The 21266-nt window shown below is 33.2% G+C and overlaps 2 protein-coding genes across 3 annotated transcripts in view; one reads left to right on the plus strand and one right to left on the minus strand.

The window, feature by feature from the left end:
• The window catches only part of LOC127735109 (protein LTV1 homolog), a 44652-nt gene extending 42093 nt beyond the window's left edge, over positions 1–2559 (minus strand). For both annotated transcript variants that reach the window (XM_052245205.1, XM_052245200.1), the window contains exon 1: positions 2461–2559. In XM_052245205.1, coding sequence (XP_052101165.1) covers positions 2461–2463 — 3 coding nt within the window. In that variant the 5' untranslated portion in view covers positions 2464–2559. The remainder of the gene's footprint in view (positions 1–2460) is intronic.
• A 361-nt stretch (positions 2560–2920) lies between these two features.
• Positions 2921–17043, plus strand: LOC127735193 (mediator of RNA polymerase II transcription subunit 26-like). Its single transcript, XM_052245319.1, has 3 exons — positions 2921–3143; positions 14288–14362; positions 15145–17043. Exons 1-3 carry the CDS (start codon positions 3081–3083, stop codon positions 16837–16839), a joined length of 1833 nt encoding a protein of 610 aa, XP_052101279.1. The 5' UTR covers positions 2921–3080; the 3' UTR covers positions 16840–17043.
• Positions 17044–21266: the final 4223 nt, after the last annotated feature.

Consider the following 21266-nt stretch of genomic DNA (forward strand, 5'->3'; position numbering starts at 1 on the left):
AAATGTGTATTTAATGTTAATAGTAACACTATGGTATTAGAAATTGTTTAAATCGAAATATAATCGTCTGTGATATATGTGCATAAGATATTCTATGTTATATTGAACTATTATTAAAGTTTATAATTTTGTTATTTCAGAGCTTATATTCTCTGGTAATAAAACCATCCAAAATCTGGAAAGTCTCCTTTGTTATTTATTCCTGAAAAGAGACCCCTTTCACACTTATAACAACTGTTATAAAAAAAACAAATTTCTGAAAATGATAATCGATGCAGATTTAGGGGGTTGGGCTCCCCTTATGGAGCTACAAATATAGTTAATGCATAGGCTTTTTACGTTTGGGGTGCTTCTTTTTCAAATCCTGGATCCACATCTGAATATATATATATAACATATCCTTTGCCAAGAAAAAAGTATAAACTAAACATAGACTTTGACTGATGCAACCTTCCACTAGCATGATCCTTCAATACAGAACTATATCATGTATATGATGGACATTCATCCAGCAAGATAATAATATCATATGCTCCAGAAGGGAGCATAAATGGTAAGTGTTTTGCTGTTTCCAACAGGATAGTTTGGGAGGGCGCTCCACCCTGCCCATTTTAATGATGACCTGCACTTTAAGATGTATTTCGTGCCATGCTCTTTTTCTGTCGTATTCTTTAACACCCTAATGTAATTAATAAACAATACTGTGATCCATCTGTTAACTAAGACTGTTCAGGTTATTTTCTTTTGAACACGACCAAACTTTAATAGTCACAATTTTATCGAAATTTCATAATCAAGGAGTTTCTCCTTATTCATGTTATTTGTGGTAACATCTGATAAAGAAAGACAGCAGGACTAACTTCCCTTTTGACCCCACTTTCATACATGTCTTTGTTTAACCTGTTAACATTCAAGAGGAATTCTTTCTAAAAACTGTGTACTTATTTAATGAGGACTAAACAAAAACAGGTACAAGTGAAATCGGCACCTGGTCAATTCCGCATCTATAGAAAAAGTCAAATTGGCACCTGGTCAAACGGGCATCTAGTCAAATCAGCACCTACTTAAAGTCATTACGGCATTTGGTTATTCAACCAGCACCTAATATTATTTTCATTGTTTTCTTTCCTTTTTAATTGATCTTTTATAATAAAATAATAAACAAAGATGCCATGTCGCAAGTAGCTGTGGAACTGTAGCTCATAGGTCCTTATATTTTTTGACAATTTGCGTTCCAAACAGCTTCGGATTTTTCCCATTTCAAAACGTTCGGAATTGCGGCCCAGGTTCAGGTCGCACTTATTTCCCAAATTTTTATTATTTATCACCAGTGCATAGCTTGTCAATGAATACAGTTCATTTCGTTAGATATTTTTCTATGATATGACGTACCTATTTATGTTTGAATATTCAGTTCCTTGACCATGTTGACACTATTAATCAGGAACATATATATTGACGGGACTTAACACTACCTAATCAGAGCCGATTTTATCATCGGGTCATAGTTAATATAGACATGATATGGAAACTGACATATGTAAAATACTATTGCTATGATGAAATGTTATTTTTGTTAATATAAATGTCATTCAAACTAAGTAATAAGTGATGCCAGTGTGTCGAACTTGTAATCTGTCACTTAAAATTTGTCATAATCGCATTCATTTCACCACAGAAGGGTACAGAATGCAAACGGGGTAATAAAAATACTGGTGCCGATGGCATTCTCAGTAACCGCATTTTCACAAACCATTTTAAACACTTCACATCAAATAAATCACACTTAAATTGGTAATTTTATATGACAAAGTATATCTTCTTTACGATAAAACTACCAATTCATTGTATTTGTTGAATGTTTGGAATTATGTGGTTAATTTATTGAGCAGTTTCGATAGTTTTTCAGTCAGACACTTTCAAAATCCATAAATCTCTTGAAGTCTCGTACAGTTCGGGATTTTATCAATTTTAAACTGAAAAGTCTCAGATTCCTTTCCCGTTAGATATACTGTTCCCAGTATTTATTAATCATTTTCTTTCATATCCGCCTATTTTATTCAACCATTCTGAACCTTATTTTGACGTCATTCAAATCAAGAAAATATAACTCGATAACAACAAAAATATGTGGACACATCGAGTGAAAATATTTAAATTAATTATGGAAAAAACGGTGTCTTCAAATTATTGTTTACTTGCAAATTTTATACATTATTTTAATTTCGGGTGTCGAATTAACCAGGTCCATTTGACTAGGTGCCGAATTGACTATAATGGGTGCCGATTTTACCAGGTGCCGATGTGACTAGAATTCAACAACTATCCAGCGTCAATAAAGTGTTCGCCCTTTTATTTACATATTTTTATGATTTCTACTTGTTTTTTTTTTAAACAAAATGTACTTGATTATTGAATTAGGGGTTACAATTTTTCACAGTTCAAACGTTTGTTACAAACCATTCTTTTGGTTGTGTGATAGGAATATTGTTGTGTTTTACATTTTCTGATCCTCGTGTTTGGAAATCAACGGAAGTACTCTTTGAAACTTCTCTTGAGTTTATAATTAATGTGAAAGTTTCCGAATGGAAATCTAAACCAATTGAAGAATGCGGTACATTTGGCCAATCAAATGTTAAAATACACAACTTAGCTCTCAGAGACCTCTTTTGGCAAATATTTATGTGACTGAATCAGACAAAAAATAGTCCGCTCGTCGGTCTCAATTTTCTATATACTTTCGTACATTTTCTATATTTGACAAAACTTTCATTAAATATTAAACAATATAGTATCATTCTACTGAACAATAAATGAAAAAAATATTTTGGTATAGATTTAGATGAGAAGTTCTACGTCATTGATATCGTATTATCGTAACCACGTGGTCTACAATCGCGCACTGCTCAGTCCAGTCGTTCGTCACTTTACGTCACGACACTGGAGAGAGACTTCCCAGATGCCAGTGCGCTATAGATATCCGTACAATTGCAATGTATGGAAGTCCGCCATACTGGACGGACAACATCAGTCGTTCAGCTGGCTGAAATCCTTTAAATTGGGGGCTTTTTGGCGTCCCAATGCAGTGCAGTCCGCACGAATTAAAGGAGAAGTTGCTGAAGGGCCTTGATGAGGAAAATAATGTAAGAAATTAACGGGGATAATTGAAATATAAAATTGTCCCATGGTGAAGTTGTGCATGGCTCCCATGTTGTGTTCGACCAGCTTGAAACAAACTATTTCCCGATGATTGGCAAAACATGCATGTGTTAATTTTCTTAAGTAAAATATGAAAATTGATTACAGTTAATTTAACGAAATTCTCCAGATGAGATTATTCTTATTTCAAAATTACATATTAAGCAAATTAATTAATTTGATCTATGCATATTGATTATAGTTCACTGATATCTCATCCCTGTTGGGAAATATGATAACTGAAAGTAGTTTATATGTATTGTATAGTAGTTCTATTTCATATTTTAGATTTTATGATTTTTTGCTGAAACTACATTGTATTTTATTTATTGACATACATTTAACCTAACAAAGAAATGTTAGTATGTTACCTGTGCATGGCTTCCACAATTCATCAACCAAGTTTACCTTTGTTTCTGATTGCTGTTATGGTAGATGAGATTTACATCACAAGTAAAACTGTTAAAAAGTGTGTAAATTCATTATATAAAAAATTATTAGATAAGTATGATTGCCACTGAGACAACTCTCCACCAGAGACCCTAAGACTTAGAAGTTAGCAACTATTGGTCACTGTTCAGCCTACAAGGATGAGCAAAACCCACACTGCACATTGAGCTAAAAAAGGCCCTTAAATGACAAAAGATCAACAATTTAAACAAGAAAACTAATGTCCTGATTTATGAACAAAATAAACAAAAACAAATATGATTTAACAGCAACTAACAACAACCAGGGAATTACAAAATTTTGCGGGCACCCAACCTGGTAGCCATACAGTGCAGGAAAAGCAATACACAAGAACAAACTATAAAGAAAATTCAAAAAGGGCTTAACTCATCAGATTGATTTAAAGCAAAGACACAAAGTACAGATCTGAGAGTACTCGCAATTGCTGAAAGCTAGTTCAAAGTCTGTTACAGGTTTTGAAGCTTGTATAGCTTAAAAAAGAGAAGATACAATGTACTAAGGGGGCAATTCAAATTAAGTCCAAAAAATAAGATGTACAACAACAAACGACAACCACTGAATTACAAGATCCTGATTTGGGCACAAACTCATCCTCGCTAGCCAAGGGTTACGATCCGGTTCCCTTACTCTTTTCGCCCTTGGTGGATTAAGTAAGAATATCAGGTCCAAGAGGTATTTTATTTCCATTGGTCGCAGTTGCAACTGGCTGCATCCAATCAAAAAGTGCCTGAAAGATGATCAAGTGTCAATTTGGAAAATATAATTAAACAATTGCCACATGCAAATTGTGCAACAAGTCTTTACAGCCAAAACATAGGATGATATTTAATGACACTTTTAAAAGTTTTTTATCAACTGATTGAAGCTCTTGGGTATGTTCCTCGTGCAAATGTTGGATTGTCCAAGTATTTTTGTGTATCATGCTTCACAAAACCACTGGACACAACCATTTTTACACCTAACTGAAAAGAGTTTTAAGTGCTGCCATTGGTCTTAAATTATGTAGTCGGAGTGGCCGTGACTTCTATCATTTACTAGAATGTGCAAAGCTGTACACACAAATTCAAACTAAATCTGCCAAGGGTGAAGAGTAGAGGGACCGGATGGTAAGTCTTGGCTAGCGAAAATGCCCTAACCTGGGACAGTGGTGAAACAGCACAACATCAGAACAAACTATAAAGGAAAGTTAAAAAAGAAAAACAGCTAGTTTTAATTAGGGACCCGCCTGGTGGCAGGTCGCCCTATAGTGATCAGTCTGTCCGTCGGTAAAAAATTGTGTCCGCTCTATATCTAGAGAACAGTTATAATTTCATACTTTATACTTGACATGTATATTAACCAACACCAGAGGCATGACTTCCAAAACTGTCATATATTCCGGACATTTATAAATTTACCGGACATTGCCCGTCTGGGAAAAGCATGAAACGGTCATCTACTTTTAGTTTTCAAGGCTTCCTTAAGAGACGGTCATTTAAACATAATTAAAAAAAAATTGGAAGTTCAATCTTTTTGACCCGACCTTTTGCCGTAAACAGTCACACAATCTTCGGTCATAAAAGTGACATGATGATTAAGTACATACATTATCATTTTAATCAAGGTTTATTAGTTGTCGGACAGCTGAAATTTACCTGTTCAGGCAACAGGTAAACCTATTTTGTATCGGACATTGATCGGTCTATTCAAAGTTATTTTCTTACATTTAAGCGGTTTGCATCTAATTAATTTAGTCAGAAAGATTAAAATTGTCAGAAATACGTTTATAAATATGATTTGATGAAAAATTTTAAAAGATTTTAAACGAAAAATCGTCAGAACCGCGTTGTTTGAAGTAGTACACGTCTTTTTCGTGACGAGTGCGCAGGTGGGAAATTTGATCATGCATCCTAATTCTTCAAAAATGATAAAATTATCATTGATACCTTTATCTAACGTTCATTTTGAGTATTTTCTTGAAGAAAAAACGTGGAAAGAGCTATTTAAACTCAATCGTGCTTTGTAAACGTACACAGATTTTACGTATCCGTCTCTGGTCCATGTTTTACCATTGTCAAGTCAACATCCGGTATTAGGAAATGTGCTTTTTAAAAACGAAAGTTAAGTTTTTGACAACGTTATTTTGCACAAATAAAGAGTCTAAGACAGATATTAGTACGCTGATGTTGCACACTTCGAATGATGCACTGTCAATTTAACATTTTACGTCAGAACATCGAGTTTATATCAAAGTAAAGTTTAATATCGTTTTTTAATGTCAATCATTGGTTCTATGATGGCCAACTGATTACCATGGTCCATAATTAACTTTTGTTATTAAGTCTTAAGGGATTAAAATCGGGATAAGACATAAAATGTCCAGCTGGCTCAAATATTTTTTGGAAGCCCTGACCAGAGGGTTTGTCATAATGTTTGTACAACTTCCTAGGTCAAAGTTCAAGGTCAGCAGGGCCCACAGAGATGGCTCCCATCTCAATGATGTCTAGTTAGTTTTGCAACACTTCATGTCAAATAAATGCAATATTGCACTTAAACGCATATGGCTATATATGTTTTTAAAAACAAACATGAAGATTAAAGCAAAACCCTTTTATTTTCTGAATCCCAATCCAACCCCACCATCTTCAATATACATCTATTTACTACACACCAATCACTTTATAATATTTTTAAGGTTTTTTTTTATTCAGCCTTGCTGGATCTATGTGATCACTCCCGATTTTGATGTGGTGCAGAATTCTAAGTTGAAGACATATCATGAAACTAATGTGTTTTTTTGACTTGCAGAAACTTTGTACACCATTTTAATCATATATTGCCAACTTTTGACATGTTATTTCATAATTTGTCCTTGAATTAAGAAAATATTGGTGGCACAGCTACTTAATTTTATCTATACACTTGCATATAGTTCCTTAGTAAATCAAAATTTATAATAAATTATTATTTATGAATTAATGTGAAAAAGTAATATATCAATTTTAATCAGTTGATAAAAATTATGCAAGTATTTTATCAGTATCTAATTGTGTAATTATAAATTATTGAATACAATTTGGTACAAGATGTGTATTGATATCAAAGTTGATTCCCACACTTCTTATGCCCCTGCCGGAGTGGAGGGGGCATCAAGTTTTACCTTTGTTGGTCTGTACGTCCCAAAATTGGTTTCCGTTCTCTAACTTTAGTTTGCCTCAACCAAATATTATGAAACTTATACACAATGCTTATTGTCACAAAACACAGATCAAGTTTGAATTTGGGTGGTGCCACTTTTACCTTTCTAGAGTTATGCCCCTTTACAAATGGAAATATTTCTGAATTTTTCGTTTCCATTCTTTAACTTAAGTTTGCCTCAACTAAATGTTATGAAACTTACACACAATGCTTATTACCACAAATATGAATTTGGGTAGCATCACTTTTACCATTCTTGAGTTATGTCCCTTTATATCATTATATGCAAGCGGGGGTCATCATTTGTGTCCCATGGACACATTCTCATTTATTTGAAATGCTATCATTCTAATTCTTTCCTCAGGCAAGTAATTAAGATGACTGATACAATACAGTTTGATAGACTATTTTCATTATTTTTCAAACAATTTCCTTTAAAGATGGGAGTATTTATTGGAATCAACTCCACTGTAATGCCAATCTCAATTGACCATGGTTAATATCTCTTGTGTTACATAATTAAATACACACTTTATTACACACCTAACTTGATACACTTAACCTCATTAGTAAACCTATAATTACTTTTGATCTACACTACATAAAATTATTCTGTACATTATGTCTCAAAGATGAATGATTAAATAAGGATTAAAAAGATGCATTTTTATACGACCGCAAAAAAATTTTGGGGTCGTATATTGCTATCATGTCATCGTCTGCGTTGTCATAGTGCGAAGACATTTGGTTTCCGGACAATAACTTACGTTTAAGTGTATGGATCTCTATGAAATTTTACCAAAAGGTTCAATACCACAAAAGAAAGGTTGGGATTGTTTTTGGGGGTGATTGTCCCAACTGTTTAGGAATTAGGGGCCCAAAACAAGCATTTTTCTTGTTTCAGGACAATAACTTGTGTATAAATATATTGATTGCTCTAAAATTGTACCACAAGGTTCAATACCACAAGTCGAAGGTTGGGATTCACTTTGGGTGTAATTGTCCAAACCGTTCAGGAATAAGAGGCCAAAAAGGATTTAAAACAAGCATTTTTCTAGTTTTCAGACAATAACTTGTGTTTAAGTGTATTGAAAAAGAAAATATTCTTCAAATGTTACTTTTTTTTTTTTGGAAAAAGTGGGGGGGGACAATTTTTTATCCTCAAGATTTAAGAAATTAACAAGAAAATTTCTTCAAATATTTATTTTTGGAAAAAGGGGGGGGTATCAATTTTTTTTCTTCAAGATTTAAGAAATTGTCAATTTTCCAAAGAAAAATTGGGGGTCACAATTGCTAATTCTTTGTATATAGTCTGAAAACAGATTTACTAAGTATTGCGCAACAGCAAAGTGTATTGCACAAAAGCAAGAAATCTTCAATTGAATATAAATTCAAATCATATAACCAATTTTAAGTTCTTTGACTACATTTATTCTGTGTCAGAAACCTATAATGTGTCAATTATTTAATTACAATCCAAATTCAGACCTGTATCAAGCTTGAATATTGTGTCCATTTTTTTCCCAACTGTTCATGTTTGGACCTCTGCGGTCGTATCCAGCTGTGCTTGGCGAAGCAGTTTATTTTTGCATAGAATAGACAATAAACAAATTAAAAACCAATTGTTCAGAGACTCTGAACAATTGAAGGGTTTTCACATTACATTTCTAAATAATTGATAAGAAGCTACTTCCGGTTAACCTAAAGTTACTATTGGTATCCAATCCTAGATTTCGTCATACTGATTAACATATGGTTTGTATATACTTTTGACTTAAACTTAAGAGATAATTTGCTACTGAAACCACACAACAAAATTTCATGAAACTTTGTAGATAACAAGGAAATACTATGTAGATGTGCATATCGACAGGAAATTATGATTCAATTTTTTTTTCTAGGAGTTATGCCCCTTTGAACTTATTGGCCTCAATATACTACTGCAACAGTTTGTCATCGCAACTCCTCTGAAACCACACAACAGAATTTCATGAAACTTTGTTGTTAATAAGGACATACTATGTAGATGTGCATATCGACAGGAAATTATGATTCAATGCAAAAAAATTTATATTGGTATGACGTTGGCGTCGTCCGAAGACACATTGGTTTTCGCACTCTAACTTTAGTTTAAGTGAATGGATCTCTATGAAATTTTACCACTAGGTTCAATACCACAAAAGGAAGGTTGGGATTGATTTTGGGGGTTATGGTACCAACAGTAAAGGAATTAGGGGCCAAAAATAAGCATTTTTGTAACTTCCAGACATAACTTGTGTGTTAGTGTATGGATTTCTCTGACATTGTACCACAAGGTTCCATATCACAAAAGGAATTCTGGGATTGATTTTGGGGGTAATTTCCTCAAAAAAAGGGGCAAAAAACAAGCATTTTTCTAGTTTCATGACAATAACTTGTAAGTGTATGGATCTTTCTGAAATTGTACTACAAGGTTCCATATCACAAAGGGAAAGCTGGAATTGAGTTTGGGGGTAATTGCCCAAAACGTTTAGGAAAAAGGGCCAAAAATAAGCATTTTTCTAGTTTCCAGACAATAAGTTGTGTTCAAGTGTATGGATCTCTCTGAAATTGTACTGCAAGGTACCATACCACAAAGGGAAGGCTGGGATTGAGTTTGGGGGTGATGAATCATAAGGGGGTTCAAAAAATTTGGGGGGGGGGGGGGGTGGTTTCTTTTTTTTTCTTTTAAAATTTTCCATTTTAAGTTGGTTATTTCTGTTTTATATTTAAAAGCAAATAATAATGATATGGTAGGAGATACACACCAAACAGGATGTGTAAATTATTATATAATAAGTATTGTGCAATAGCAAGAAATTTTCAATTGCACAGTATTGCACAATAGCAAGAAATCTTCAATTGCACAGTATTGCGCAATAGCAAGAAATCTTCAATTGCACAGTATTGTGCAATAGCAAGAAATATCCAATAGCACAATATTGCGCAATAGCAAGAAATTGTCAAATGTACAGTATTGCGCAATAGCAAGAAATATTCAATTGCACAGTATTGTGCAAAAGAAGATACTTCGTATAAATTGCTTATTTCTTGACCAATTTCAATGGGGTTTTATTCTTGAATTCTTGCGGTTCTTTAATATGCTGATTCTAACCGTGTATTAAGTTTTTTGATTTTGGGCCCCGTTTTTAAATTGGTCCACATTGAGGTCCAAAGGGTCCAAAATTAAACTTTGTTTGATTTCATCAAAAATTTAATTATTGGGGTTCTTTGATATGCCAAATCTAACCGTGTATTTAGATTCTTAATTTTTGGTTCCGTTTTGAAATTGGTCTACATTAAGGTTTAAAGGGTCCAAAATTTAACTTAGTTTGATTTAACAAAAATTGAATTCTTAGGGTTCTTTGATATGCTGAATCTAAACATGTATTTAGATTTTTGATTATGGGCCCAGTTTTCAAGTTGGTCCAAATCGGGGTCCAAAATTAAACTTTGTTTGATTTCAACAAAAATTGAATATATGGGGTTCTTTGATATGCTGAATCTAACCATGTATTTTGATTTTTGGGCCCCGTTATCAACTTTGTCAACATTGAGGTCAAAAGGGTCCAAAATTAAAACTTGTTTGATTTCATCAAAAATTGAATTCTTGGGGTTCTTTGATATGCTGAATCTAACCATGTATTTAGATTTTGGATATTGGACCATAATAGGTGAATGTCCAATTTAAAATTTTTAAGTTCTTAGACCACATTCATTCTGTGTCAGAAACCTATGCTGTGTCAAATATTTAATCACGATCCAAATGCAAAGCTGTATCAAGCTTGAATGTTGTGTCCATACTTGCCCCAACTGTTCAGGGTTCGACCTCTGCGGTCGTATCAAGCTGCGCCCTGCGGAGCATTTTATTTTTCTAGGAGTTAAGCCCCTTTGAACTTATTGGCCTCAATATACTACTGCAACAGTTTGTCATTGCAACTACTCTGAAACCACACAACAGAATTTCATGAAACTGTAGTTAATGAGGACATAATATGTAAATGTGCATATCCACAAGAAATTTTTTTATCAGTTGACTTTTGTAGAGTTATGAGTCTTTGAACTTAGGAATCTGGTGAGATTTTGTTTATCTAGTGACAATGTAGGGGTGTGGGGTATGTGAGCGTGCTCACACAGGTTCTTTAATTTTGAAGGTCATATGTCACTCAACCCTTTGCAAAAATCACCATGGCTTTATCATGTACCAGTATGAAGTTATATTAGATTTACCTTAGATTTTAACATTTTAGGGGCAATAACTATAAGATATCATCAGATAGCTTTGGACCAAATATACCAATTCTTCCTCTCAACAACCCAAACATTTTGCATCAGTTCTTTTGTATCTAGCTTTCATAGTTTGAGAGGAGATGCACACACTCTCAAAGGGAAAAATTTAGAATATTACCTTGACCTCAATTTCCAAGTTATGACTCAAGGATCTCAAATTAAAAGACCTTAGGTCATTATGGCTAACGGTTTATGAGTAACACTGACATACTGAGATGCACACACAAGATAAACAATGAATGGGGAGATAACTCTTACACAGAGAATTGTTCGGCTTAGCAGGGTGAAATTTAAAAGCGCATACACTACAATAAAATATAAGAAATATTGCGAAACAAAAATTATAAGCAAGAACAAAATTGGCGAAAGAAAAAAAAAGAATAATAATTAAAAACCAATTGTTCAATTGAAGGTCTTTCCACCCGAAACGATATCTTTTGATACAAAAATATTAAAATCCAGTTTAAAATGTCATTTCCAGTGTCAAATGGTAGCTAATTGTATGCTGATTTAAAAAATATATGGTTTCTATGCACTTTTGTTTGAAATAAGGAATATAATTTGTTACTTTCAGTCTGAAAAATGTCACTTTGGTATTATTTGATAGTTTACTTGACACTGATTCCAGAAATATCTGGTTCTATATACTTTTACATTAAATAAGTACAAAAAATAGCTACTTCCGGTTTACGTGGTTGGAATTTTCAAGGTCATATGCCTTGCAACCTAATACAAAAAGTCCCATGGCTTTATCGTATATAAATATGAAGTTAAAGCAAAGATCAAAATCTAGAACGTCAAATTCAACTTTGACCTTGACCCTCAATTTCAAGGTTATTAACCAAGGACATCAAATCAAAAGACCCTAGGTCTTTATTATATTTGGTTAATGAGTTATATCACCATACGCGTAGTTTTAAATATCATAGGGGAGAAAACTCCCATTTAATGTCAGCTTACCCTTTCAACCAAAATGTATGTGTTACGACATGTCGCAACTAACAATTTAATAAAAATATGTTGTCTATATCTTATACGGTTTTTTAAAAAAAGTGAAAATAGCCAAATCAAAATTTGGGTATGACCTTGACCTTTTCTTTCTTTTTTTACCAAGGACCTCAAATCAAAAGACCCTAGGTCTCTATCACTAATGGTTTACCAGTTAGAAATGCATATCACTTATATCAAATGCATAAGGGGGAATAACTCTCATATGGAGTCTCCAGATAGCTTTGGTCAAAATTATTCTCAACATCCTGAAGATATAACGAGCAATTTGGTATAATAGATTTGACGTAATCTTTTATGGTTGCGAAGGAGTAGTGGACACAAGAAAAACAGTGTTGGGGGAGATAAGTCTCACAATTAAAAGTGTTCGGTTCAACAGGGTCAGTTTTAAAAGCATATAAACTGTTCAATATCATATTTCAAAAATCTTAGCAACACATTGTGAAATAATAATACTGCGCATGAAAAAAAATTAGAGGGAGAAAAAAAAAATTATCAGAACACGGAAAAGTGGAAAGACCTTATAATCAGAACAAATACAATAGGTCTTTCCACAGAAAAGCGGAAAGACCTAAATATGTATTAAAATGCAAGCAGGGTCTATTTTACTTGTTAAATCAGTGTTATAATCATCTGTTAATATTCAATAATATAGGTTCATTTAACTTACAATTAAAATTAATTTGCTGGAAACAATAAACAAATATGCAATCTAACCTGGGCATTTTTTTTTTCTCAATGTAAAATCATCACCAATGTAGATAAAAATAAGTTATTTAATTTTTGTTGTTAGAAAAGTGCATTTACAATTAAGTCAGTTTTAAAAGGTCTAAAGAGCTTATGTTTTACTGAATTGTATGCTTTTTTACCGACTTTAAATCAATTTGATTTGAATGCCTCTTTCTGGAAATTATTAAGTCAAACTTCAGTAAGAAATATACTACACCTTCATTTGAAGATTTCTATTTCCAATCATGTCAAAATCATTTAAAAGAAAAAAAGAAGATATTAAAAATCAATACCCCTTCTAAAAATATCAAAAGAAATTAGAATTTGTATCAACCATGTCAACATTGAGAAATTCTCCATCTTTGGGCAATTGAATACAATTTCTTTAGTAGTATCATGAAAATGAAATGAAACTCATCTTCAGTTTCATATAATTTTTTATCAAATATCAATATTATAAATAATCCTAAGATGAGTTAGAAAAATTGCATACCAATGGTTAAAGATAGAAATATTTCTGAAAGCATTTGTAAGTATTGTTTCCATGGAGATTATATAGCCCCCACCCCCTCATCATGGTTCATTGACTGAAATTTTTACATAGTTTACAAGTTAATGTTTGTGTTTAGGTTTGTTTAAAGGAAATGACTTATAATAAGTCAATGGTATTTGGTATGCAGTTGTATTAGCATTGGCACATCTCATTTCCATGGAGATTGTTTAGCCATGTTCTTTCAGTCATGGTTCATCGACTTTGAATATTTGCAAAACTTACATGTTAAAGTATTGCTATTTTAATTTCAGCATTTGCATTATCAAAATTACAAAAAGGCGAGACATATCACTGTGATAACAGTTTATTATATACGTTTTTTAATGCCATATTTTTTTATGAATTTCATATAGCAAAACAAGAATTTTTTGTCATATCTATTTAAGAATAAAGTAGGATGTTGTTATTGAAGTGTTCTGTATTGTTGATAGTGATGTTTGACCAGCAACTCTGAGGATGCCTAGGCTTAATGATATGTAATGTATTAACAAATGGATAAATAGAAGGCATGTGCATGCTTTGTTAAAAGAAAACATCAATACATGAACTGGTTGACAATGTCATTAGGTTAAAGTTTGAGTGAAAGTTTGTAAAGGTTCCTTTACAAACATGTATTACAGGCATACGTAGTATTAGTACATTTAGGTCACTAATGATATCTGTAATCCCTTAAATGTGTTGTTGCCCTAACCGTATTCGAGTCAAATCCCCTCCAGCCAAGAGTACACCATATATTTTGGAATGTGCATAGTTGATATGAAATAGGCCACATGTGTTTAAAAGGAGTATATTATATTACTGTATGATATATTTCTGTATTAAAAAAACTTTCCTTTGTTTCAGGTTGTTGACATGGCAACAGTGGTGGCTGTTATCTCCATATTGGAGAAATATCCTATGTCTAGAGAAGCACTGGAGGTAAGAATCGTCAGTTTACAAAATGTATACACACATTTCATGTCCTCGTATTATAAATGCACATAAACTGTACGGTATTATATAGATTGATTGATTGGCTAATGTCCCAACTGCAGAAATTAAATATTGAATTATAACAAGTCTACATAGAGCTAGTAGCTACACCGACATGACTAACCAATATTATATTGAGCTAATTTACAGTTTATTTAAGACTTGACACAACATCTCTGGCACAGCATTCTGACTGAGCTGACCCTTACTTGCTCTTACACTAGATCACCAAGGCATAATATGTATTGTACAAAAAATGTGTATATAAATTAAACCTAAATTCATTTGAAATGGTAAAAAAGTGAAAATCTGCCTACCTGATCAAATGCTTGTGACCTTAAATCTTGGACCTGAATAATACAACTGAACCTAAATAAAAACCCAATGGAAATACACTATACATAATTTAAGTCTGAACAACAAAACATGAGTGAGAAAGGTTCATATACTGCAGACCAAATCAAAATTATAATTTCTGAAAACCTTTGAACACAAGAACTAGGAACATTTAGATCTCTTACAATGAGAGGGGAAAAAAAGTTGTTGACAACTTCATTATTCATTTATAGTATAGACATGAATTTCTTCAGTTTAAATGTGATTTAAATTATTCCACATCAAAGAATTTTCAAAATGTGCTTGATTTATTTTCACATTAATTAAGAGAAGAGGTGACCTTTCAGCAAGTCCATGTTTCTCTGTTAAGACAATATTTTTTTCTATTTCAGCAAACACGAATTGGGAGATATGTAAATGAATTGAGAAAGAAAACAAAAAATGAACAATTAGCTAAAAGAGCTAAAAAGTTAGTGAAAAATTGGCAACATTTGATTAATTCTGACAATCCCATTGTAAATGGGGATAATGGTGAACGCCTTGTTCATCCAAATGTTGCTAATTTACAAAGTCCTTCATTGGGATCATTATCACCAGCCTATGTAAAGTCTAGTCAGGTTAAAAGACTGCCAGGAAGCAAACCAAACACACCATCACTTCCTTCATCCAAGCCAAATACACCAACATTGCAACAAAAAGTCAAACCAAATACTCCAGCCATTAAGAGCAAACCAAACACTCCTAGTATGCCTCAATATTTTAAACAAACTCTCTCTCCAAGTTTGAGATCCACACCAACATCGTCACCAAGATTACATAGTACACCAAAGTTTGCAATTTCTCCAAACATGACATTTTCAAATGATTCAAGATCGCCAGCAGTTTCCCCTGTGTCTTCTTGCAGTAGGCCATCAACTCCAGTAGATACTCCTCTCCGCCCACCAAGTTCATCTCGAACTGAAAACTCATGTAGATTGACTAGAAATATGTCTCAAGAAAGTTTATCAAGTGCTTGTAGTGAAAAACTTCCACATCGTTCTAAACATTCCCCAGAACTGAATGGAAAAGCAAAAAACAGAAATATTGATGAAAAATTGTCTAAAACAAATATTGCAAACAGAAAACGTGCACGAAAGGAATATTCAGATGAGTCTCAGAACAAAACAGCAAAAATTGACAATTGTGTAGATTATTCAAAAATGAATGGTGCTGTAAAATCGAGTTCAAATAGCAATACGCAAAAAACAAATGGCTCATTATCACGAAGTCCATCTGAAGCTAGTTTAAATAAAAGTTTTCCTTCGAGGAAAAATGTAAGTTTGTCTGTAAATACTGACTTTTCAATGGACAAGACTAACAAAACTCCAAAAGTGAAAACAACTGCACAAATAATTGCTGAACTTCAAGCCAGAAGTGGGAGTGCATCTGTTGGCAGTGATATAATAAAACAAATAGAAACTAATCAAATTGTGAAGGAAAGTGACGTCCCAGAATCCGCACTGCCACCTGGTGCAAGACCAAAACGTAATAAAAAGAGGATGTTAGAACCCTCTTTACTTGATATTTCCACACCAAGTAGATCACATGCAAATTTAAGTCAGACAAAGTCAGATCTTGTCCAAAAATTTCTACAAACATCTGTAACTCCAAGTTCAGCAGTGGATATGACTCCTTTTAGATGTGATGACCATAGTGAATCTCTGGAAAGTGGAAAAGGTGAATCTAGTGTTGATGTTATTGATAGTTCAGGTGGAGATATTGTGTATCGCTCTGATGAAGTTCGATCACATGAACAAACTGATCAAGACTCTAAAGGCATTAAACTTCCTTCATTAGAAGAAATTCAAAGTAATCTCCCACCGATTGATTATGATAATGTGTTACATGTTGACAGTGATTATGATATTCCAGATCGAGGCATTGTTTCTGAAGACATAATTGATAAACTGCATAATGAACAATGGACTAGTGTGAATGGAAATCTTGATTCAAATGGCGAGTGGTATGACTGGACACAATTATTTACAAATTTATCATATTCAGATGAACCATTACATATTTTGCCATATGTTCTCTTAGATGATTGAAATCCCAGGATGGGCAAATCCCAAAAGAGGAATCATTTAGTTCAAAACAATTAGTCATTTTTCAGTGCTTTCATATGCAGTTGTTCTAGATTTAATTTTATGTATGTATTTTTGTGTAATTACGTACAAGAAAAAGTTTTGTCTGATTTATAAAATAAATCACTGTGGTTCTTACATATTATATAAAATATTTGTGATAACTAATTTATGTATATTGTGTATTTAATTGCCATTTATATCATTTCTTTTAAGATCACTACTATGCTCAAATCGCAAATTCCTGGTTATTCAAGAAGCGAGTTCCTCATTAAGTATTGTTGGTCTGCAATGCAACACTATCCAATTTGTTTTAAACTTAAATGGATAATGTTTATCTAAGAAGCTTAAACTTAGATGGATCATGTTTATCTAAGAAGCCAGTAGAAAATCTATCAATTATGAAAGTTATCAATAAAACCATAGCATACAATGCACTGTGGTTTCTACTTAAATATTTAGGGAAACACTGAAGGATAAAGAATTAAGAAAATAGACGAAACATCAAGGGCGCAGCTGCTGAATGAAGTTTTCTTTTGTTGATTTAAAATGTCATGTACAGATTGAAGATTTATATTTTTAGACCAATGGATGAAAGGTCAAGGGCAAAGCTGCTGAAAAAATTAAAACCTAGACTGAAAATGTAGAGCTTTAAGGTGCAATTTGTTGTTTCTGGGTGATAACTTGAGGAACACTTGTTGCATTTTTATAAAACTTCTACAACTGGTTGATGCTATAAGTGAGTCTCTAGATTTTATCAATCCCTAAAAAACACATTCTCAGAGCTCTGTATAAAGTATGAAGTTCGTCAAAGTCTTCTACATGTTTATAATTTTTAACAGGATTTTTGAAGGAAAAATCGGTTATTGATTTGGGGATGTACGGTGGGTGGGTGGCTGCCAAACAGTGTCTGTTCATTAACATGAAAATGCTTTGACGAAATCTTTTCAAATTTAGATACGTTGTTTCCTGTGACTAAATGAAGGTCAAGTTTCTCGTTGTTGAGTTGTAGACCTCCAGCAGTGAAAAGTGATACTTATTATAGGATTTATTTTTATTTTGAGTTATTTCCCTTTGAACAGAATTGGTGTAATTTATAAGTATATGGATAGGTAGTCTATCAATGATTGTATCTATTCAATTGATTTTAGTCAGGAGTTGTCAAAAATTTCTTTATAACTATTATTTTTAAGTCGTGTGTGTTTTGAAGGTAGATGTCTCAGTTGTTATGTGGTATTTTATTTTTGTTGTGTGTGTTTAATTTTTACTTGATCCTGTTTGGGGGTCCAGATTTGCAAATATCATTTTTATGCAGGAAAATACGACTTGCTGTCACTCTGACAGCCTCTTGTTGGTTTTTGTCTTGCATTCTTCGAAAGTCTCATAATGAGACTTATTACCATCTAGCGAAGGCGTAAGCGATTTGTATAGAGCTTTATATTTCAAAATATAGAAGACCTAGATGCTTCATTCCTAGTATGCAGATGCCTTTTGTAAGGAAGTTTGTCTACTATGTATGTCCATTGTTGTTGACTATTTTCATGGTTCAGCAACTGCTTGAAAAGAGTTTTTATACGACCGCAAAAAAATTTTTGTGGTCGTATATTGGTATGACGTTGGCGTCGTCCGGCGTCGTCCGAAGACACATTGGTTTTCGCACTCTAACTTTAGTTTAAGTGAATGGATCTCTATGAAATTTTACCACAAGGTTCAATACCACAAAAGGAAGGTTGGGATTGATTTTGGGGGTTATGGTACCAACAGTAAAGGAATTGGGGGCCAAAAAGGGGCCAAAAATAAGCATTTTTGTAACTTCCAGACATAACTTGTGTGTTAGTGTATGGATCTCTCTGACATTGTACCACAAGGTTCCATATCACAAAAGGAATGCTGGGATTGATTTTGGGGGGTAATTGCCTCAAAATTTTAGGAATTAGGGGCCAAAAAAGGGGCAAAAAACAAGCATTTTTCTAGTTTCATGACAATAACTTGTGTTTAAGTGTATGGATCTTTCTGAAATTGTACTACAAGGTTCCATATCACAAAGGGAAAGCTGGGTTTGAGTTTGGGGGTAATTTCCCTACACATTTAGGAATTGGGGCCAAAAAGGGGCCAAAAAACACATTTTTCTAGTTTCCAGACAATAACTTGTGTTCAAGTGTATGGATCTCTCTGAAATTGTACTGCAAGGTACCATACCACAAAGGGAAGGCTGGGATTGAGTTTGGGGGTGATGAATCATAAGGGGGTTCAAAAAATTGGGGGGGGGGGGGGATTTCTTTTTTTTTCCTTTTTTTTCTTTTTTTCCTTTTTTTTTTCTTTTAAAATTTTCCATTTTAAGTTGGTTATTTCTGATTTATATTTAAATGCAAATAATAATGATATGGTAGGAGATACACACCAAACAGGATGTGTAAATTATTATATAATAAGTATTGTGCAATAGCAAGAAATTTTCAATTGCACAGTATTGCACAATAGCAAGAAATCTTCAATTGCACAGTATTGCGCAATAGCAAGAAATATCCAATAGCACAATATTGCGCAATAGCAAGAAATTGTCAATTGTACAGTATTGCGCAATAGCAAGAAATATTTAATTGCACAGTATTGTGCAAAAGAAGATACTTCTTATAAATTGCTTATTTCTTGACCAATTTCAATGGGGTTTTATTCTTGAATTCTTGGGGTTCTTTAATATGCCGAATCTAACCATGTATTTAGTTTTTGGATTTTGGGCCCCGTTTTTAAATTGGTCCACATTGAGGTCTAAAGGGTCAAAAATTAAACTTTGTTTGATTTCATCAAAAATTGAATTATTGGGGTTCTTTGATATGCCGAATCTAACCGTGTATTTAGATTCTTAATTTTTGGTTCCGTTTTCAAATTGGTCTACATTAAGGTCCAAAGGGTCAAAATTAAACTCAGTTTGATTTTGACAATAATTGAATTTTTAGGGTTCTTTGATATGCTGAATCTAAACATGTATTTAGATTTTTGATTATGGGCCCAGTTTTCAAGTTGGTCCAAATCGGGGTCCAAAATTAAACTTTGTTTGATTTCAACAAAAATTGAATATATGGGGTTCTTTGATATGCTGAATCTAACCATGTATTTAGATTTTTGATTTTTGGGCCCCGTTATCAACTTTGTCCACATTGAGGTCAAAAGGGTCCAAAATTAAACTTTGTTTGATTTCATCAAAAATTGAATTCTTAGGGTTCTTTGATATGCTGAATCTAACCATGTATTTAGATTTTGGATATTGGACCATAACAGGTGAATGTCCAATTTAAAATTTTTAAGTTCTTAGACCACATTCATTCTGTGTCAGAAACCTATGCTGTGTCAAATATTTAATCACAATCCAAATTCAGAGCTCTCTGCGGTCGTATCAAGCTGCGCCCTGCGGAGCATTTTATAAGTTTTTGGCCTTGAAATGTTTATTTTTAACTCGCCTGCCCAAAGGGTCATTGTGAGCTTACTTGACACCTGTCGTCGTCCTCGTCCCTCGTCCTATCTTTTACAAAAATCTTCTCTGAAACTACGGCCAAATTTATCAAATTTAACCACAATCATCATTAGAGTTTATAGTTTCAAAAATGTGTCTGATGACCAAGCCTGCCAACATGGCTAGAAATAGAACATATGGGCAAAATGCATGTTTTGTCTCTTGTCTTGAAGACCGATATAGAGAAAATCTGACCTTGGCAAAAATGTGAAGAATGATAAGATCTACCTACTGTTGATTATTATCAAAACTGTCCAACTACTTCTAATAAGAGTTATTGCCCTAAAATGACAAATTTGGCCTTTTTTTCATTTTAGCATATCATCTTGAAAAGCTAACACAAGATCTACAAATAAGTTTACATGGCTAAAATTATCAGTAAACTCCTTTATAGAAGTTATTGTCCTTTCAGGATAGAAACTTTAATAAAAAGAATATGATCATCAATACAAGATCTGCAAAAGGATCAACATAGATGAAATTGTCAGTTGTCTTCTTATAGAAGTTATTACACTATTTGATGTTTTGCGCAAAAACTACAGAAGACGGAGAAAGATCTGTATACTGAGAAAAGGATCAGCAATACAAGATCAACAAAAAGATTTTAGTCATAAATTATATTCTAGTCCATAGGTGGTGGTGAACAGAGACATGGGTGAACAACGCAGGCTTTTAGAGCCTCTAGTTCCAATTATTTTGGGCAGTATCTTGCTATTATTTGAAAACTCTAGGAGGTAGATTAAAAGTGTTTATTGCATAAATCCTCTACCTAAGGGAGCTACCATTTGATTTTTATGGGGGTGGGGGGGTGGGGGCTAGGATGAAATTTGAAAAAAATAGGCAGGACAGGAATTTTGAGTTAAAAAAAAGGCAGACGAGA

The sequence above is a fragment of the Mytilus californianus genome, unplaced genomic scaffold, assembly GCF_021869535.1.
Source record: "Mytilus californianus isolate M0D057914Y unplaced genomic scaffold, xbMytCali1.0.p SCAF_1, whole genome shotgun sequence".
NCBI classification, from domain to species: domain Eukaryota; kingdom Metazoa; phylum Mollusca; class Bivalvia; order Mytilida; family Mytilidae; genus Mytilus; species Mytilus californianus.

Bases quoted from the DNA above. Each gene is read 5' to 3' on its own strand.
- LOC127735193 (XM_052245319.1), top strand. From the start codon at position 3,081: ATGCAGTGCAGTCCGCACGAATTAAAGGAGAAGTTGCTGAAGGGCCTT. The intron at 3,144-14,287 runs GTAAGAAATTAA...CCTTTGTTTCAG, and splicing joins GCCTTGATGAGGAAAATAAT to GTTGTTGACATGGCAACAGT. The intron at 14,363-15,144 runs GTAAGAATCGTC...TTTCTATTTCAG, and splicing joins TGTCTAGAGAAGCACTGGAG to CAAACACGAATTGGGAGATA.